At 36.4% G+C, this 19,527-nt stretch overlaps 1 protein-coding gene across 2 annotated transcripts in view; it reads right to left on the bottom strand.

Annotated features, from left to right (window-relative positions):
- Positions 1-19,527, bottom strand: part of MTDH (metadherin) — a 58,247-nt gene that overhangs the window by 30,123 nt on the left and 8,597 nt on the right. For both annotated transcript variants that reach the window (XM_037048244.1, XM_037048245.1), the window contains exons 2-4: positions 15,840-15,941; positions 2,098-2,182; positions 1,163-1,339 (exon numbers count right to left, since the gene is read on the bottom strand). In XM_037048244.1, coding sequence (XP_036904139.1) covers positions 1,163-1,339; positions 2,098-2,182; positions 15,840-15,941 — 364 coding nt within the window. The remainder of the gene's footprint in view (positions 1-1,162; positions 1,340-2,097; positions 2,183-15,839; positions 15,942-19,527) is intronic.

Here is a 19,527-nt window from a genome sequence, read left to right as displayed (position 1 = left end):
AACAAAGGACCTGGATATTGCCCAAGTAAATAAAGTCTGCTGTTCTGTAATGGTTATCAAGATTCTTCTTTATAGGAACTGGAGAAGTGGGCTCTGTAGTTGGATTCAACTTTGCCACCTCATTTTGCCACAATACCAGCTGTTGTTTCAATAATCCTGAACGTAAGCACATTGTCTAAATAACTTTGCCAGTATCTGGGACCAGGACTTATGAAATACGGCAAGAGGTGAGAATATGTGTATAAAAAAGATAACTACTTTTTTGACACTAAAAGGCATAGTGATCACAATGTATCAAAAAACCAGCACGACACAGGATTGTGCTAGCAAGAAGGGCATGCGCAAACAATAGAAAAAAGTTACCGACAGAAACACTAAAGTATGGCTAGTATGTCACAGTGAAAATGGAGTCATTGCTGTACCAAAGCAATAAATTCCACCAAGTCAGTAAGCAAAAAAATAAAAGGTAACAAAACAAGGCTAAGAAAGTGATCTGGAGATAAGTGCAGGGTGGGGAATAAAAAGGTAAAGGAAGATAATTTGTATCACTCTGCAGACTGAACAGTATCACTCCACAGACTGATGTCTCCAAGGTAAAAACGATGGCAATGTAAAGAGCCACCAAGAAGCCATCAGTATTAGGTAATTTGAGCACTGAAGGTACTTGAGAAGAATATTAGGTCAATAACCTCTAAGTTTATCAATCACCTATGGCATTCTCAAAATGTTATAGCAGTAAGAAATCCAGAGAGAATCTGCACTACCAGAACATGCTTGTTTTGTTGTGGAGTGAAAGCACCCACATGCAGAATGGTGACAAATAACTGCATTTAATGCATTGTCCACTATAAGAAATGGAGATGTAAGAGATCGGGGCAAAGTGATACACATGAGAAAAAAGAGGCAACATCATTTTCTCATGTGACTCAAGGCACAAAGGCAATTTTAATTTAATAGGCTATCCACTAGGCAGTATGTAATAAGTAATTGCTGGTGATATCAGGTAAGCCAGTGTGTGGTCCACAATGCTCTCACGAAGAAGGGTATATCAGTACAATGATGTAGGCAGTTCAAAACATCAGATTTTGATGGGATGATATTTTGTATATCAGATTAAAAGGAGCTGGATTTGATGTATCACTCTTATGTCCCACTAATATACCTTTATTCTTCTTGGAACCAACAGGAAATGACGCAGTTGTAAGTTGCTCGGTGGTAACTGTGATGGTATTTTCTATCCCAGGGATAGTTGAATCCAATGAACCGCAATCAGTCTGCACCTTATCACGTTTACGTTGCTGTCGTTTCTCTCTGTGACTAATTTTAGTTTCCCAGGCTCCTGACACAGCCCCAGAAAAAAAAAGTTATTCAGTAAGGGGGAAACAAAAAAGCTGTAGGTTTTTTTTTTGGGGGGGGGATGGAATGGAGCAGTGCACACAAAATACCATGATAAATTTAGATATTAAACTAAAAACCAAGAGTGCTTTATGCTAAGATTTATTCTAATATCATTATATTGTTTTAGGCAGCTAACTGCTATTATTTATTCTCATAATTTTCTACCAAATCTGCCTTCTCTGGTTTAGGAAAAATGATATAAAATGATATAGAAGTCACCTTGTATATATTTATTTTGCTCAGCAAAATCAGTAGTTATATATAACTACTAATAAATGGGTTTATTAGATGCTAACAATAAATGACGCTTACCCAAAAATTCTGTACACAGCCTTCTAGGGATAGGATATTTAAGAACACTGGGGAAAAACCCAAACCATATTTCTGGGGAACAAAGACAAAACAAATGGCTTTGTTTCCCAGAAATATGGTTTGGGTTTTTCAATTGCTCAATATACTGAGCTTGACCTTAAAATTTCAAGGTGGTTCCTTTTTGGAAAAGCACTGTGATCAGATCTTTAAATAACTTAGATAAAAAAGCATTTCCTAACAATGCCACAGATCTGTACGTTAAGATTGACAGTTATTAAAAAGAAGACCTAGATAAGGATTAAATGAAACAAATGCAGCTTTGATATAATAAACCTTGGTGGAAAAGGGTTAAGTTTTTTTCTATAGGCCTTTCACTTGCTCAGGTACCTTCATCAACTTCCTTTCCATCATGGCGTGAACTGTTTTGCACTGCTTTAGCATCTGACTTTGATTTCTTCTTATTTTTCTTTGACTGAAAGTAAAATAAAATGTTACTTAACATTTCACATGTTTGAAAAGGTAGGAGTCAGTGCAACACATAATGAAATGTATGACACTGACAACCAAGAAATTATATTTGATTAGAAAACTTAACATACTAAAATGGCAGTAATACAAGGTTAGCATTTATTGAGTGGTTACTACATGCTAAGGACTTTATACTCATTTTACTTATTCCTTAAAAACTCAACAGAGAAGGTATTAGTCCTATTTCAGAGATAAGATGATGATGTCTTAGAGATGTGAATGTTAAGTAGGTTGTTCTGGGTCACATAAGTTAGTAAATGTTGGAGTTGAATTAGGAAACAGGTCTCTCTGGCTCCGAAGTCTGCACCCTCAGACACCATGCTGTCCTTACTGAAATCATAAATAAAGTCCTGTAATGTGGTATTTTTAAAGCACTAAAATAAAAACCTACTGCCAACATTCAGAAGAAAAATGATACATTGATTACTGGTTTTGGATTCCATGAAGCAGATTTTTGGCAAACCCTACCTATAATGAATTAATGAGTCAACTGTAGAAAATAGATAATATTTTGTCAGCTTCAAAGCAATGTGAAAATATCTAGAATTTGGATATAGTACATGTTTAACAATTTGCTTAAGAAAAAAATATACACACAAGATATGGACATTTTGGAACAGCCTGCTAATTCCTTTGTGCTAATATTCTTTTCTCCTTTCAAAAGCATGCTAAAAACTTCAGAAAGCCATGATTTCTACATTTAGATAAGGATTTATAGGAGATAGTTAATATTGATAAAATAGTGATTTTATTTATATTTTGTATTCACTTATTTAACTATTTATTGAGATTAGCTATGTAAATATTGTCGTACACTATCTTAAAGTTAAGTTTACAACTAAAAAGAAATTGTACATCTGTAAGTCTTTTTAAGGATAAGCAGTAAACAGTCTGAGAAAGCAATAAATGACAGCTAACTGCTTTTCCTATCCATCAACTACTTGCAAATATTCTCCAGTGGCATGACTTCCTAAAGGTGATTAAAAATTGACTTTGACAATGGGAGTATATAAAAAAGCATTAAATTTCTTTTTAAAAACTCCCCATAGTTGATTTGCATGTTTGTTTCATTGCACGTTCTTATCATTAACATATATCATGTTTAATGTCCTGCTTTATTACATCTACCAAACCAGGCTCATAACTACTTTTAAAAAATTAAGATATCACCCACATGCCATAATGTTTACCCTTCTAAGTGTACAATTCAGTAGCTTTTAGTATATTTGAAGTTGCACAACTACCACAGTTATCTTTTCAGCATTCCCAAAAAGAAACCTGGTGCCCATTAGTAGTTCCTCCTCACTACCTTTTTCTCACTGCCACCCACCATGCATCTTCTGTCTGTCTGTCTCTGATATCCATTCTTAAGTGAAGATGACACACTGAGCATCTGTCAACACACTGTCTAGATCACATGGCGAACTTTTCCTATAAAGGACCAAACAGTAAATATTTTAGGCTTTGCAGGCCATGTGGTTCTACATGGAGCAATCACACAGCTCTGCCACTGTAGCGTGAAAGTAGCCATATGCAGTATATAACTGAATAGGCATGACTGTGTGCCAGTAAGATTTTATTAACAAAAATAGACATGTGGCCCTGGCTGGTGTAGCTCAGTGGATTGAGTGCGGGCCTGCGAACCAGACGATCGTGGTTCGATTCCCAGTCAGGGCATATGCCTGGGTTGCAGGTCAGTTCCCAGCAGGGGAGGCACAAGAAGCAACCATACATTGATTTAAAAAAAAAAAAAAAGACATGTGGCTGGATTTGGGCAGCTGGAGTTTATCAACACCTGATACGGAACAGCAGTGTGCAATGGAAATATAATGCAAGCTACATATATAACTAAAAATTTTCTAGCAGACACATGTCAAAAAGTTAATAGGTAATAGGTAACGAAATAGGTAACATTAATTTTAATAATATACTTATATCAACACATCCAAAATACTATCATTTTTAAATATAATCAATAAAAATGAGATAGCATGAAAAAGAGTTCTTAAATAGCAATATGTGGCAAGTAGTTACCATATTGGACAGTGTAGAACTACAGGAACTAACTAAAATGGCAACCCATGTTACAGATAAGGAAAGATCTGAGGCCACAATCAGATCATACACATTGCATAAGATCATAGGGTTTATTGAGTGGCAAAACCAGAGCTAAAATCAGGTTCTGACTCCAGAGCTTGCTCTCACAAATACTCTGCTACTCTCTTTCTACATTTAACTCCAAATACAAATTTAACAATGAATTAGCTATGCTACTTGGGGCTAAAATCACTGTAAACCCCTTTCCCCCCAACTGTTATTTGGAACAAAAATTCCTACTAACCTCACATAATAAGCTTCTTTTCAGGAATAAGTAAGATGTGAAAGCACACTGTTAACTACAACGCAGTATACATAAGGTTTTTTAAAGGGGGGAACTATGAAAAAAGGATAGAAATTAGTCACACTAAAATATTCTGTGATTTGTTACTAAAATCTACAGAAAACTAAGAAAGATTATCTTGGTTTAGGCTTCAATCTTGTTTGATTTTACTATTACCTTTAAAAGCAGCTAACTAAAATATATTGCTCACTTAGATGGGACTTAATGACATACAATGACATACAATACCATTAAAAGCTTTAAACAAACACGCGCACGCACCACTGCCTTGCCCCAGCCGTCCGACTGAGGCAACGTCTTCCTTTGGAGAGCTCCACCCCACCCCACACTTTTGAAGGAAAACTGGGACACACACATGGTTCTGGCTCTCTCGTTACCACAGTTCTCCCCTTTCCCCACCCCGCAATGGGTTGTCAGCTCTACTATGGATCCAGGTGGACTACGAAAGTAGCCTTCCTCAAATGGTCTTCAGGCAATCAAGATTTATTAAATACCTGCTATGTGCCAGACATTGTTCTAGGACCTCAGCATATAGAACTGAATAAAAGTTTCACTTATGTTAACAGTGCTATAATCTAATAGGAGAAACAGCCATGTAAATGAGACATCAGGAGAAATTCTTATCCTCAAGGGCTTCCCTCGCAATGCTCATCTCCCAACATACTATACTAGTCCAATTAATTTACATTCCCATTAAAAAATTAGAGATGTTTTCTACCATCCATATAAAACAAATAAGGTGTTCCACAAATTAATCTCAACCTTGTATTCCTCTATTCATATATATAATTATTTGGTTCCAACAAGACTGTCACCTCAAAACATCCTGTCTCTGCCCAAGTGACACTGACTGTGGATTGTCTCTTTATAAAATAAAGAGCTGCAGCCAGGGTATGCAGGGTCATTTTCTCTGTCCCCTGAACCACACTGGTCCTCTACTGAGGTTCAGTACACGAAATGACTTGTGCTCATTATGTTATCTCTTTTTCTTTTTTATTGTATTTTTCCATCATTATTTTTTTCTCAATCTAGCTCAAGTTCTACCCCATTTGCTTTATCCCTGCCACTGTCCCCTTTTTCTCTGCCCCTTAAGTATACATTCTTGAATCTCTAAACATTTAAAACTGCCATAAATTTCACCATTTGTCACAAACTTCCTTGTGACACTTCCAACACTGTGCAATATGCTACTGTTCAGAGTTTTTCTAATGATAATATGAACTTCCTGAAGACAAGAGAATAAGACATTTTATTATATTTCCAACAGAATCTTCAGTTCACTTTATTTCAATGACTCCTGACAGGTTCTGATACACAAAGACGAAGAAGCAATCTGCTCTTAGGAAGTCTGTAGAGCATCAGTTACTAGCAGGGACACACATGTAGCATGAAGCAGACTACCCTTAACCCCAAACCTCCCACAATATTTGAAACAGACATCACTTAAAACATTAGAAGTGGTCTGAAAAATCTGTTCCTACTGTACAAAAACCTGTAAATCTTTTCCCGCTGGCTTCCATTATAACTTCACATTTTGTCTCTTCTCCTTCTCACACATACAATACAGGTATTACAAAATACTGATGCCTCATAAGTCTCATTAGAAGAAATCCATCAGTGTTACATGTCACATATATGTGCATAGGTATGTATGCACAATAGAAATAAAACACTCCTGAGAAGAGTGAGTATACAGATGTAGATGCGAGCCAAGCCAACTCCCTACCGGGAGCCCCAGACCTCACTCCGTTGGGAGTTTGGTGCTGCAACCTCTGACCAACTCGGCTGTCCCCAGCGAGCACGGCAAAGCCTTCTAGTGGGTGGTTACCTGTGTTCCTTAAAATGTAGCCACAATATTTTTGTTAGCAACAGCCAGAATGGCATGGCAACTGAGGTAAATATCAAACTGGTGATAGTATTGATTATAATCAACCATCAATCACAAGGCTGTCAGGAGGTACGGCCCCTGTCCCTTTGTCTTTTCAACATGAGTATCCGAATTATACTATAAAAACAGTACCTTACAAGGGTTTGGTAGTGAAGAATCCTTGTGCAAAACTCTGGCCCAATCTTCTAGTAAGTCAATTACTGTACCATAAATTCCATTATAGTCTATGGAGTTACCAGATTGGTCTTTTGCTCTGAAGATATCTTCTTGTTTTGGTGGCCATAACACCTTTGCCCCACCATCAGACAGTGAGTTAAATGGACAATGAACACACAACACAGTAGGTATTTAGTGAATTGGGGCTTAAAATAATATTTGCACATTGAATAGCAAATGACTCCATTTTCAAAAATTTAGACAATGAAAAAGCTTTGATAAATAAATCATTAGATTCATTATCACTAATTTTTAAATTGCCAAAGAATATATATATCAAATAGGATGGATTGATAATTCCTTAGAAAATTGTGATGTCTAGGAAATTAGTTTAAAAATTTAAAATCTCATTAGAAAGAGTAACCCAAAGATACAAATAAGCAGTGCCAACACCCAGAAGGCAATCCACCTGTGGAATATAGGGTAACCGCTTGGATAGAACATATCTGAGTAAGTGTACCAAGCAGAGGGGTTTGCCATTCACTTTCATAGCAGTGGGTTAAATAAACCTGTTCTTACACTTCTATGAGAAAAAATTGAGCACACACTCCAAAATACTGACTTGTAAATTTTATATAGATCCTGCAACTACATAAAACAATAGTTTTGTAAATAAATTTGTAAAACAGCTATTTTTAGCAAAGGCAATACGACTGACTATGCTTTATCATTTGTGAATAATCTAATTTTTCAAACTCATCCTCTAAGTATGTAAAAGTTTTCATGGAAATTTAGTAAAATTTACTCTTCCTCAACATCAATCAGTTGTTCTTTCAATTTAATTGGAAGATTCTACTTTTGGTTGGTATTGTTAACAAATGAGTCACTAAAAAGATTTACAAAGTCACTCCACTGGCTATGTTGCTGCCATTTACACAGCTCTAATTGTCCAACTGAGTCAAATGATTCTATGAGGCAGATGCTACTATTTCCACGTTATAGATGAGAAAAGGGCAGCACAGGGTGATTAACCAACTCCAAGGTCACATAATAAGTAAAGTGCTGAAACCGGAATGTGGTCTTATACAAGTGTGCTCCATACTATTTTTTTTTGGTCAGAAAACTGCCCCCAAGCTGTTAAATTGTATAGTTATGAGAATTTTCACAAGTAACTGACAAATCTTTTCAAGTAACAAAATCATGTAATGATGCAAACTTTTCAGAATACACTCTTCATAGCATGATTTTCTTTAAAAAAAGCTACTTCATGAAACCTTGTTAAACTTCACTGACACTGAAGGGATAGATTAAATATAAAATTTCCCCCGAAGTATCTGCTAAGTAGACAACCATTACAAAAAGATCAGCATACTTGAAACACTTAATTTTTTTAGTAAAAAAAATGCAAGGTTCACTTTTAAAGTTGTACCCTAAACTATCTTATAACCAAATAATCATCTTATAACCAAATATATAAAAGTATTTTGCCATAATACAATTAAATTTTTTTCTTTGTAATACAAAAGATGATGATCACCACCTTGTCCTTACTGTAACTTAAAAGTTTGGTCTTCCAACTTGCAGTGTAGTTTTAACCTCTTTCGCCAGTTTTCTAGAAATAATGTCCCAAGTGAATCTCATGCGTGGCCCCATCTCTATAGCCTTATCTCCCTACCCTTCAAATTTTCTTTTCCTGGCTTAATTCCAGTCCAGTCGACCCTCTATCTGTGGTTTTTATTCAGTTTTCCACACAAAAACTTTAAAGTAAGCAATCTATTGTTGAGAATATATCTTTGTGGGTATCTCCTATCTTTACTTGCTCACAAAAGCAGTTATTCATGCATTTCATTATTGAGATGAAATCTAGCAAGTTCCCTAGACTGTCATGTTAGAAACATCTGTGCTTTCTCTCAACTTGCAATTTGCTCTGCTACTAATTTACTTATATGTATTGCGAAAAGTTAAAAACATTACTTAGTTGATGATGCTTTTATGCTGCACCCAACAGTATATGCTAAGGAAGGAATGTGTTTTGGTTGATTGTCATATTGTTTCGCTAGTTTTACCACAGCAGAAAGAACAAGTGTTTCCTGTGGCATGTCTTTCTCTTTAAACAAGAAACCTCCAAAGAGCATTCTAAACATGTGTAATTATATTTAGTAAAATTCTGCCTTACTGAGTACTACATAAATAAACATCTCTAAAAAAACTGTAGACGTTTGTCTTCACATTCTAAATGCTTTGATATCCTGCTAATTGGGTTAGTTTCAGAATATCTTCAGCTAAAGTCCCAAGACATAGTATATAAATGAGCACAGTTTCTTACCACAAGTAGAAATATATTCCTATTTCAAAAATCTTTCTTAATAATTTCAATTTTGGGTGACCAATGTTTAAAATCAATCTAACCTCATGATGATATGAGGAATACTTTGTAGGAATACTCTTTTTCTGGTTGTTTACTTACATGATTATCAGGTATAATCTGTAGCTTTTTGGCAGTCTGTTTACTAAAAGTTAGTTTAGTTTAAACCCGGTAATACAATAAATTAACCCACAGAATTGAGCACACATGTTGCAATCTGTCAGGATATGGTATAAGCCAGGGGGTGACAAACTCATTTTCACTGGGGGCCACATCAGCCTCACAATTGCCTTCAAAGGGCCGAATGTAATTTTAGGACTGTATAAATGTAACTATTCCTTAACTAGGGGCAAGGAGCTCAGTGCTGCCACCGGGTAGAAACAAGGTGCCAGTGGGATAAAAGAATGTGGAGGGCTGGATTTGGCCCGCAGGCCTTGTGTTTGCCACCTATGGTATAAGCAAAGACCCAATGGAACTTTTTTCAATTGCAACTCCCCAATCTTCTCAAGACCCCTCCTATAAAGTATCTCACTAACCCCTGTAACATCCCAAATCAGGGTGCCAATGACCAGTCATATATAAAAATGAAGAAAGCTTAATTTGCTTTTTCAATAAAAAAGCTAAGTATACATAGACGGTCTAATATTTTCTCCCTGCGCCCCTATGGATCTTCTTGTATATGCCACCTTGGAGACTACGGTCTTAAAAGCACATAAAAGCTAAAGGACTTCTAAGACTAAGAGGAATTTGTTCTCAAATTCATAGAAATTAAAATATCAAAAAAGATATTTCAGCACTTTACTTATTATGTGACCTTGGAGTTGGTTAATCACCCTGTGCTGCCCTTTTCTCATCTATAACGTGGAAATAGTAGCATCTGCCTCATAGAATCATTTGACTCAGAGCCCTACACAGCCAGGGCTCTTCTGTGCTGTTTTGATATTTTAATAAGCTGGTTATCAAATAAAACACACAAAAATGACTTCCAGAATTAAACTCATCCTTTACCTTTAACTTCTTAACATCCTTTACCTTTAACTTCTTTAACTCCTTAGACAGTATTCAAAAACAAAGAAAATGTTATCACTTCTTTAGAGTGCCAAAAAGGTAGAGTTGGCAGCAAAAGTAGATCTACTCAAAGAGCCAAGTGCTCTCAGCAAATTTTGCTATTTTGAAGAAGTGCAAAGTGTAAAGAAAAGCAGGGCAGTGCCCAATTCAGGCTAAATAGGTCAACTTAGGGAGTATGACCTAATATTTGTATAGCATCAAAACTATCACAAAAGGGATACTGGGATACTGTAACAAATTTGAAGCTAAGTGATACTTTATCTTGCAATTAGTTACTTACATGGTAAATAGCCAGTTACTTACATGGAATGTAATCATTATTCAATTTATTAATTCTTGATTCTGTAAAGTAGTGGTCCTTAAAATTTTGGTGAATAGACATCTGTAATGTTTATAGCCCTGTAATCACCTCCAGTCTCTGCTGGTAATGTCAGGAATGATAAAGGAAATGGAGCATGAAAAACAGGAAAGCTGAGTATTTTCTAAAGCTTAGAAATAGACATTATGATGTTCTGGTCTGAAGATTAGTGGCAGGTATACAGATTTTTCACTAACTCATGACAACAACTGTTTTCTGAGATTTTCGTTTTATTTCCATTGTGTCAAAATTATTTTTTTTCCAAAACAAAAATATTTTAGTGAGAAGAGTGGCATGTTTTACATTTGCAATTATCTTTAATGTCTGGCTTCATAAAAGACAGCTGAATTTGCTTATCTACTGTGCATTCAATTTAATGATATGTTATTTGATTGAAGTACATGAAGAAAATCTGGCTACACAAGGTATGGAAGCAACCCAAGTGCCCATCGACAAGTAAATAAGTTGTGATACATATATACAATGGAATATTACTTGACAATTACAAATAAAATTTTACCATTTACAATAGCATGAGTGGACCTAGAGGGTATTATGCGAAGTGAACACTGACATTTGCCAGAGAAAGAGAACAAAGAACTTTTGTTCTTTGCAATCTAAAGAACAAAATACACGAACAAACAAAATGGAAACAGATTCACAGATACAAAGAACAGACTGATGGGTACCAGAAGGAAGGGAGGGGGTTGGGAACTTGGGTGAAAAACGTGAAGGGATTAAAACAGTCATGGCGATGTAAAGTACAGCATAGGGAATGTAATCAGCAACAGTGTAATAACTATGGATGGTGCCAGGAGGACACTAGAAATATCAAGGGGAACACTTTGTAAAATATATGATTGTCTAACACTGCTGTACACTTGAAACTAATACAAAATAATACTGAATATAAACGGTAACTGACAAAATAAAAAAATATGGCTATATACACAGATACGTAATTTGAAAAGGAAAGAGCATTTTAATAGGTTTTTTTTAAGATTTGTGATATTATTTGATATTACACCAAAGATTAGTGGTTGCCAGGAACTAGGGCTAAGGGAAGAAAAGGGGAAAATGGGGAGAAACAGCTAATGGACACAAGATTTCTTTCTGGGAGGAAGAAAATGTTCAAAAATTAGATTGTGGTGATAGCTGTAAATACACTAAAATTGTACATCTAAAAGTAAATTTTATTACAAGATATCTCAAAATAAAGCTGCTTAACAAAAAATTAAAACAGCAACAACAACAATGTGTCTATACCTTAGAGAGGGTAAGATTTGAACCACAGATAGGGTCTTTAGGTCATGATCAAGATTGTGGAGTAAAAGCAATAGGAAGTCAATAAGGGTTTTAGGTTGAGAAAGAAAATAATATTACACCAAAACTCGTCAGTTGGTAGTTTCATAAAAATTGTTGCAATGTGGAAATTGCACCAGTGACCTTTTCATATTCCATTACATTGAAGACCACTGGTCTCTCCTGAACTTCGAATGACTTTTTTTAGACTTGCCTGATTTTGTAACATTCAAGCATTTGTCACTTGGAAAATACTGATTCACTGAGCTACATACATCTCCCCAAATGTTAAAACGTTCCATTATACACAAGGTTTCTAAAAAAGCACAGTGTTCACATGACAACGACCTCCTCAAGAACCTCTGAGATGCTGGGATGCTGCTGTCAAGCACATGGTAGCAGACAGAAATTTTCCAAATTTCTAATTTTCACTCGGCAGCAAATCATGTCATCATTTGTAACAAATACTACCAGTTGTTTTCCTTGAAGTAACAGGACTGTCTTGACTATTTTTGAGAAAAATGTCTGCAAATATAACCCTTACATATAAGTCCAAATATAACCCTTGCCTGTCTATCAATCGTTCTTTCAAGTAAAATTGAAGTCACATGAAATAAGTGACTAGTCCAGCTTGAAACTTAATTGAACAAGTGTTTTTTCTCGAGAATGTCTTTAGTACATGAATGTCCTTATGCATACTTCCCATTTCATCATACAGAATAATTAGAAAGCATGTATTCAAAGGTCCAGATTTAACAAAATCAGTATTTTTTACCACTTCATCTATGACACTCTTGAGTGAAACTAGCACTAATTATTATTATTATTATTATTATTATTATTATTTTATGATGAGTGGAGTGCAGTGAAGAATACCACTGCTAGTGGTCTGGCGTCACTGCCCTGACTTGTGCTAAGCAGCCAGCAACTTCACCCATCACTGTTTTTTTGCCAATTAGTGCAAATCCTGCAAATAATGACTTAGTTACTGTAGAAATAGTTTTGTCTTCTGCGACCCCCTCTCAGGAGTCCACAGACCACACTTTTAGAATCGCTGCCTTGGGGAAACTGAGGGAGTATTGCTTACTAGCTTTGTGATTTTGGACAATTCACTAAACTTTTAATGTGTTGTATAAAAAAATAATAGCCCATCTTCCAAGTTGTTAATCAGGGTTAAGATGAAAGCATTTTGTACACCATACATGGTGTAAGATGCTACAGCATCATAAAAATGTAAGAGCTTATTAATATATATAATGAATGATATCGGTATTTCTGTAGACATCACAACCTTATGGTGACCAAATTTTATACCTTTTTGCTTCTGTTGTTTCTAACAACCTTTACATTTTTATCTTAATTCAGACCCTTACAATCATAAATGCAAGAATGATTTGTTAATCATAAATGTTGTGCCAGGTTTCACATCCCAACACACCCAATCCATACCTCAGTTTTTATCTGTCCCTAAGCCACCCGAAGCAGTCACACTTGTCTGGGGTTTCCCTTGAGGAGGGTATCTGAACATGTCTTCCTCTTTCAGCTGAATAACAACTACTTGTGTTCATCTGTTTCACTCCTGCCAAAATCAGTCTTCCTGCCTCTACTTCTATTTAAGAGGCCAATTAAATCAACCTTCTGGCTACCTACATGGGATAATCTGTCTCTTCTGAATACTGGACACTCAGGGCCCTGCTACCTAATCTCTCCCTTGTGCTCGTCTTTCCTTACCTAGACTGTCAACTCTCTGAGGGCAAGTATATTTGACATTTCTCTTTATTCCCTTCGGCCTGGATCACAGTCCTGTGTGTATTCTACTAGAGGCTAGCATTAAATAAAGACCTTCAAAAAAAATAAATAAAGACCTTCACAGACCCAAGATCTATATGACTCGTCATATATGCTCATATATAGTTTTCAGACACCGTTTTATCTATTAGGTTTACTCAACTCATAGAGGAAGGTATTCACTACTACAGCTTAGCATGCAATTACTGCACGGGCAAGCTGTACTCCTCAAAGTGCCGCAGGTGTGGCTCAGAGAGAAAATCAAATGTATAATAATGTATATTAAAGTGAATAAGTAGATCTAAGACACTGTTTGTTTACAAAAAAAGATAATAAGAAGTCTAGAAACATTACACACAAAACCACAATGCAATAGCATAAAAAACTACCTGAACTGAGAGTCACTTGGATGGAACCAAGTTAAAAAGCACAAATTCAAGATGTAGGATGGCAAACAGAACCACTAGCCAAGTGTTGCAGGATTTATTGTTAGACAAAAAGCGAAATCAAATAGGCAACAAACCAAAAATAGAAGCTTTGCACTGAAAAAACAACAGCAGCCGAGGGGAGGAGATACTGTCAGGAGATTCACAATGCACACGGGCTCTCGTGTCACACTGTGCGGAGGGAGTTCAGATCCCAGTTCAGAAGCTGCGTGAAATTGGTGAAATCACAAAATCCTCCTACCTCTGAGCCCTTATCCATACAATGGGCCATTACTATCTGCCTGGCAGATTTCGAAAGGATCAGAAATAATACAGGGCGGTAAAAAGCACAGACTTTGAAGTCAGATGGGTCTGGGTTAGAACAAACTGTACTTTTAATAGCTCAGATAACTTAGGCTTCAGGTTTCTTATTTGTAAGATATGTATAATACCACCTCTTCAGTGTTCTTGCGATGATAACTTATGTGTATAAATATTCTATAAAGTCTTAAAATACACCCAGTAAGTGCTCAATAAGTGCTCCTTACACGTAAATACATTCATACATATACACATACCTTGCCTTACACAATGCCTGCCATATTATAGATACTTAACAAATGTCAACTATTGTAATTATTTCTTAACATAAGAAATTTCAGAATAATTATAAACTTCAAACTGTGGTTCTACATCTTGATACACCTAAACTATATATGACTAAGCAATCAGAGATAAATGATAGTTCATTAATTATTCCAACTACAAATTTTTCAGAGTAAATCAGGGAGTAGAAGCAGGGTACAAAATGTTCACTAGTGGGGAGAGAAAGCCCAGAAACAAGGAAATACTAGATGGGAGAAGCAGAAGTCCATATTAAGCATATAAACTACTCACAGTATAAATCCCTAAACGATATGCTTATTTGTTAATGCTGTCATTTACTATTTATTTTTCTCCCAGAGCAAAGTCAGATATAAATTTAATTCTTTTCTACAACTATCTTTCCTATTAATTCATCCTACCTGCAGCTGTCTTAGCCCTAGACCAATTTCACTGGTTTACAAGGGGAGAACTGATTTCACCAGTTCTTTAGATATTTTGAAAATGCAAGCATTAAGAAACTGTAGCAACTGTTTCATACCATTTATCCTACAGAACTGGACCTGCTGCACCCTAGTTCCCAGAAACCATTTACCTGTCTGTGGTTGGGTTTTGGTTGTTTTTTTCCTGAAAAAGAGTTATGCACCCACAAGGTTAAGGAAAGAAAAAAGGAGGGAGTACCAAAAGGAATTAAATGGAACTTCTCTCTTCCTTAACAAAAGCAAATCCTGTTAACAGTTTCTTGTATATAAATTTTGTTATTTATAAACTAGATTAAGTCAAATAAAATGGGTCAATTCTAACACTGGCGACTGGGAAATAAATAAATCCCAGGAATGTACCATTTATGGAATATGTTAGATTGTCTTACTTGAAAACTTATGAGTACACATCCAAACCTGTTAATAATGACCTGAATACTAGAGGATTTTCTTTTGTCAAAAAAAAAAAAAAAAGAACTAAAAGTCAAACTATGTCACAACAGAATATTATATGACAATTTTGCTAAGCTTTTTATGCCAGAAATACACTATTAACAAAAGCCATACAAATGTTTTCAAGTAAGAGGTACGTCCCATGTCTGGAACCTTCACCACTCATCCATCTGCTACAATTAATTCAGAAATTCAGTTTTTCATTAAGGGAGGTGGGAGTATATGTATAACTTTGTGAAACTGAAAAGCATCATTTTTTATATGTCGTTCAATAAGAGCCTTGCATCTAATTTTATATAATACCAAACTTACCTTTTCATTTTTTTTATCCGTCTCCAATGGCTGCTTTGCTGCTACATTTCGAGGAGTTAGGGCAACTTCCTCCTCAGCCACTTCCACAGTCCGTCCATTTGGCTGCACCGGCAACAGAAAAGACTCTTGTTATCAGAGTGCATGGCAGATCAAACTGAAGATTCGTACTCAGGAAACAGTATACACTACAATCAAATTCTTCCCCTGACCCCAATTGAAAAGGGCTTTGTTCAGCCATGCTATCTAATATGTGATGGCATAACCTAATAACTGTGTTTTATAATACAAGAATGAACTTGTAAACAAAATTCTGTACCAGAAATCTATTTTCTGATCTCACCTAGGCATCAGTCCCATGAACCAAAAATAATGGCATGAAAGCTGGACAAGGAACTAAACTGTATTTGTACTCTGACCACTAATTGTGTAGTCTCAGAATATTTCACTCATTATCTTTTTTCTACATCTCATTTCTACATCTATAAAATGACAGGTGTGACCTATTGAAAAACCAGCAAACTTTTTTCAGTAAAGGGCCACATAGAGCCATAGATGATACATAAATGAACGAGCATGACTGTGTCCCAATAAAACACAGGTGGAGGGCCAAATCTGGTCCACAGGCCACAGTTTACTGGTGTCTGTATTAGGTAATCTCCAGTGGTCCTCGTAATTCTATAATCTAAATGCCCTACTGTTCTGAGACTAAGAAGCTTTAGGAACCCACTGCCACAGCTTACAAAGGCTACTTCAGCTTCCCTAGCATTCCTAAAATAGAATGATAGCACTTCAAGGTGGTAATGAGTAGAACTAAGTCTATGAATCCAAATTTTGGCTTTTAATCACCATCTCTAGTTTTTGTTTTGTTTTGTTTTGAAAGAAGCATTTCTGAGCCCCATCACTATTCAGATTCAGGAGTTTGAAGAATGCGCCCAGATATCTGTATTCTAACCTCTTCTTTCTGGATCCACTGCTTCTTTCACTTGTCCATATTGAACACAGTAAATTTAGTGAATCACTATACTAGTATCAGTAGCTTTATTTTCAGCTAGCAGAACAGACTTCTATCAGACTACTCATTATAGCAGAGCTATACTCAAGAAAATAACAGGACTGTTCAGAAGTTTCTATAATGTGACATTATCTGCCTTTGTACAAAATTATCAGGGGTATGCAGTTGGAAAAAGAGACCATTATTACCCCAAAGCACAATTTGTAGGCTTCCAAAGATTAATGGCAGAAAAATCAAAACAAAAGCTGTTTCGTAGCTGACTAAATTCCTTATTAATCCAAATTTAATCTGCTGGGTCTTAGGCAACATTTAAAAAAAAGAAAACTTGTATTTTAGAGTCTTCTTTGGAGTAAAGCTGGCTCTTCAATTGTTTACAAAGTAATCTGAGTTGTAAAAAAAAATCCATGATTTTTTGTTTGTTTGCTTGTACTCCCCTATTCAATGTTGGCTGTCACAATCTGGCAGACAGAAAGCTGAGAGAGAACTCTTTTTCTTTTCTTTTCTTTAAAGTATATTTTACTGCCCTGACTGGTATAGCTCAGTGGACTGAGCGTGGGCCTGTGAAGCAAAGGATCATGGTTTGATTCCCAGTCAGGGCACATGCCTGGGTTGCAGGCCAGTTCCCAGTGGGGGACACATGAGAGGCAACCACACAGTGATATTTCTCTCCCTCTCTCCTTCCCTTCCCCTCTTTCTGAAAATAAATAAATAAAATATTTTAAAAAATAAAATAAAATATATTTTACTGATTATGCTATTAGTTGTCCCATTCCCTTTATTCCCCTCCACCCTGCACACCCCCTCTCACCCACATTCCCCCCCTTTAGTTCATGTGTCATAAATTCTTTAGCTCCTGCATTCCCCTTACTATTCTTAACCTCCCCCTGTCTATTTTATTCCTACCATTTATGCCACTTACTCTCTGTACTTTTCCCCCCTCTCCCCCACCCACTCCCCTGTTGATAACCCTCCATGTGATCTACAAACTCAAAGTTATTAAAGGATTCTTTTTCTTGCATCTGCACTGGAACCTAAGCAGCAGGCAGTAAGTGATCCAGGTATGTCAAATAGATGCATTTAAAATAATTTTTTAAAGTCAGACAGCTATTGACAAAACCAGGTCTCCTCATTCCTTCTTCTGTGCTGGGTTTTTTAAATTATTTTTTAAAAAGATTTTATTTATTTATCTTTAGAGGGGAAGGGAAGGAAAGAGGGAGAGAAATAGCAATGTATGGTTACCTTTCATGCATCCCCTGCTGGGAACTGGCCTGCAACCCAGGCATGTGCCCTGACTGGGAATCGAACTGCGATCCCTTAGTTTGCAGGCCTGCGCTAAATTTACTGAGCTACACAGCCAGGGCTCTTCTGTGCTGTTTTGCCATTTTAATGCTGTCTCTTCTAATAAGTATATGAGGGATATCTGGAAAAAGTTCAGACATTTTTAATATAACCAGAACCGTTTGTGGACATTAGGTAACCCAGCAGCCAAGGAGAGTGGACTGGAATGTGCACATGTGAACAATGACGACTTCACTGTACCAGTCAGTGGGGGTGGTAGATACTTTGAGTGAACATATGTACTGTGTGGCTGTTGCATTCAAAAGGACTGAGTGAGTAGAACAACAAATCTGTATCAAATTTTGCGTTAAGCTTGGACACTCCTCTGCAAAAACTATTCAGATGATGCAGAAGGCTGCAGCTATGGGCAACTGGTGATTGGCAGCTTCGTCATGACAAAGCACCTGCTCATGCATCATGTCTCATACAGAGCTTTTTGGTGAAACATCAAATCATCCAGGTGACTCAGCACCTCTACAACCCAGATTTGGTGTCCTGTGACTTCTGGCTTCTCCCAAACTAAAATCACTTTTGAAAGAGAAGAAAATTTTAGACCATTGATGAGATTCAGGAAAATACAATGGGGGTAGCTGATGGTGGTTGGGAGAAGTGTGTGAGGTCCTAAGGTGCTTCCTGTGAAGGGGGACTTAGGCATCATTGTCCTATTTACAATGTTCCTTGTACCTTTTTCAATAAATGAAAAACAGATTTTGCATAGCACAAGGCTGGATACTTTCCAGACAAGCCCCATATATACATCGGGAAGGCATCTGTGGTGGGGCAGAGGGATGCACTGCACAAAGAAAGGTACTCCAAAACGGATTTTGGACGTAAAGCCATATCCACATCAGGAACATAAAACTTAAATTACAGTTTCCAATATCACCACCCTGTCAATTCTCATGCAATTTTTAGATCGTACTATACTCTCTAGCCAAACTTACCATTTCTGATTTCCTGCGGTCAGCCTCACCTTGCTATGCAAGCCTTACCAACTCAATGATCTTGCAGCTCCAATTCAAGTTTCCCAGCTCTTTAACTGGCAGCTCAAAGCTTACATCTGCAAAAACTTCATTTAAGTAATCCCTTTAGGAAAGTCTTCATCATAGTCACTGATATAGCACCTACATTTTACTCGCATAAATGACTACAATGAGTCATTTAAATTTACTTACTAACTGCTGAAAGATGAGAAATTAAGTAGTTAAAAACTATCTTAACTTACTAATATAATGAATGCGATTCCTTTGAGAAAAACTGCAAACACTGTTTTTACAGCTTCCCAAGTGAAAGGTGAAACAATCTTTCCTTTTAAACAAAGTCCAGAGTCCTCAATCA

Source organism: Sturnira hondurensis, unplaced genomic scaffold, assembly GCF_014824575.4.
Source record: "Sturnira hondurensis isolate 20B ecotype Veracruz unplaced genomic scaffold, ASM1482457v3 Scaffold0006413, whole genome shotgun sequence".
NCBI lineage: Eukaryota > Metazoa > Chordata > Mammalia > Chiroptera > Phyllostomidae > Sturnira > Sturnira hondurensis.
This window is presented reverse-complemented; position numbering and strand designations above follow the sequence as displayed.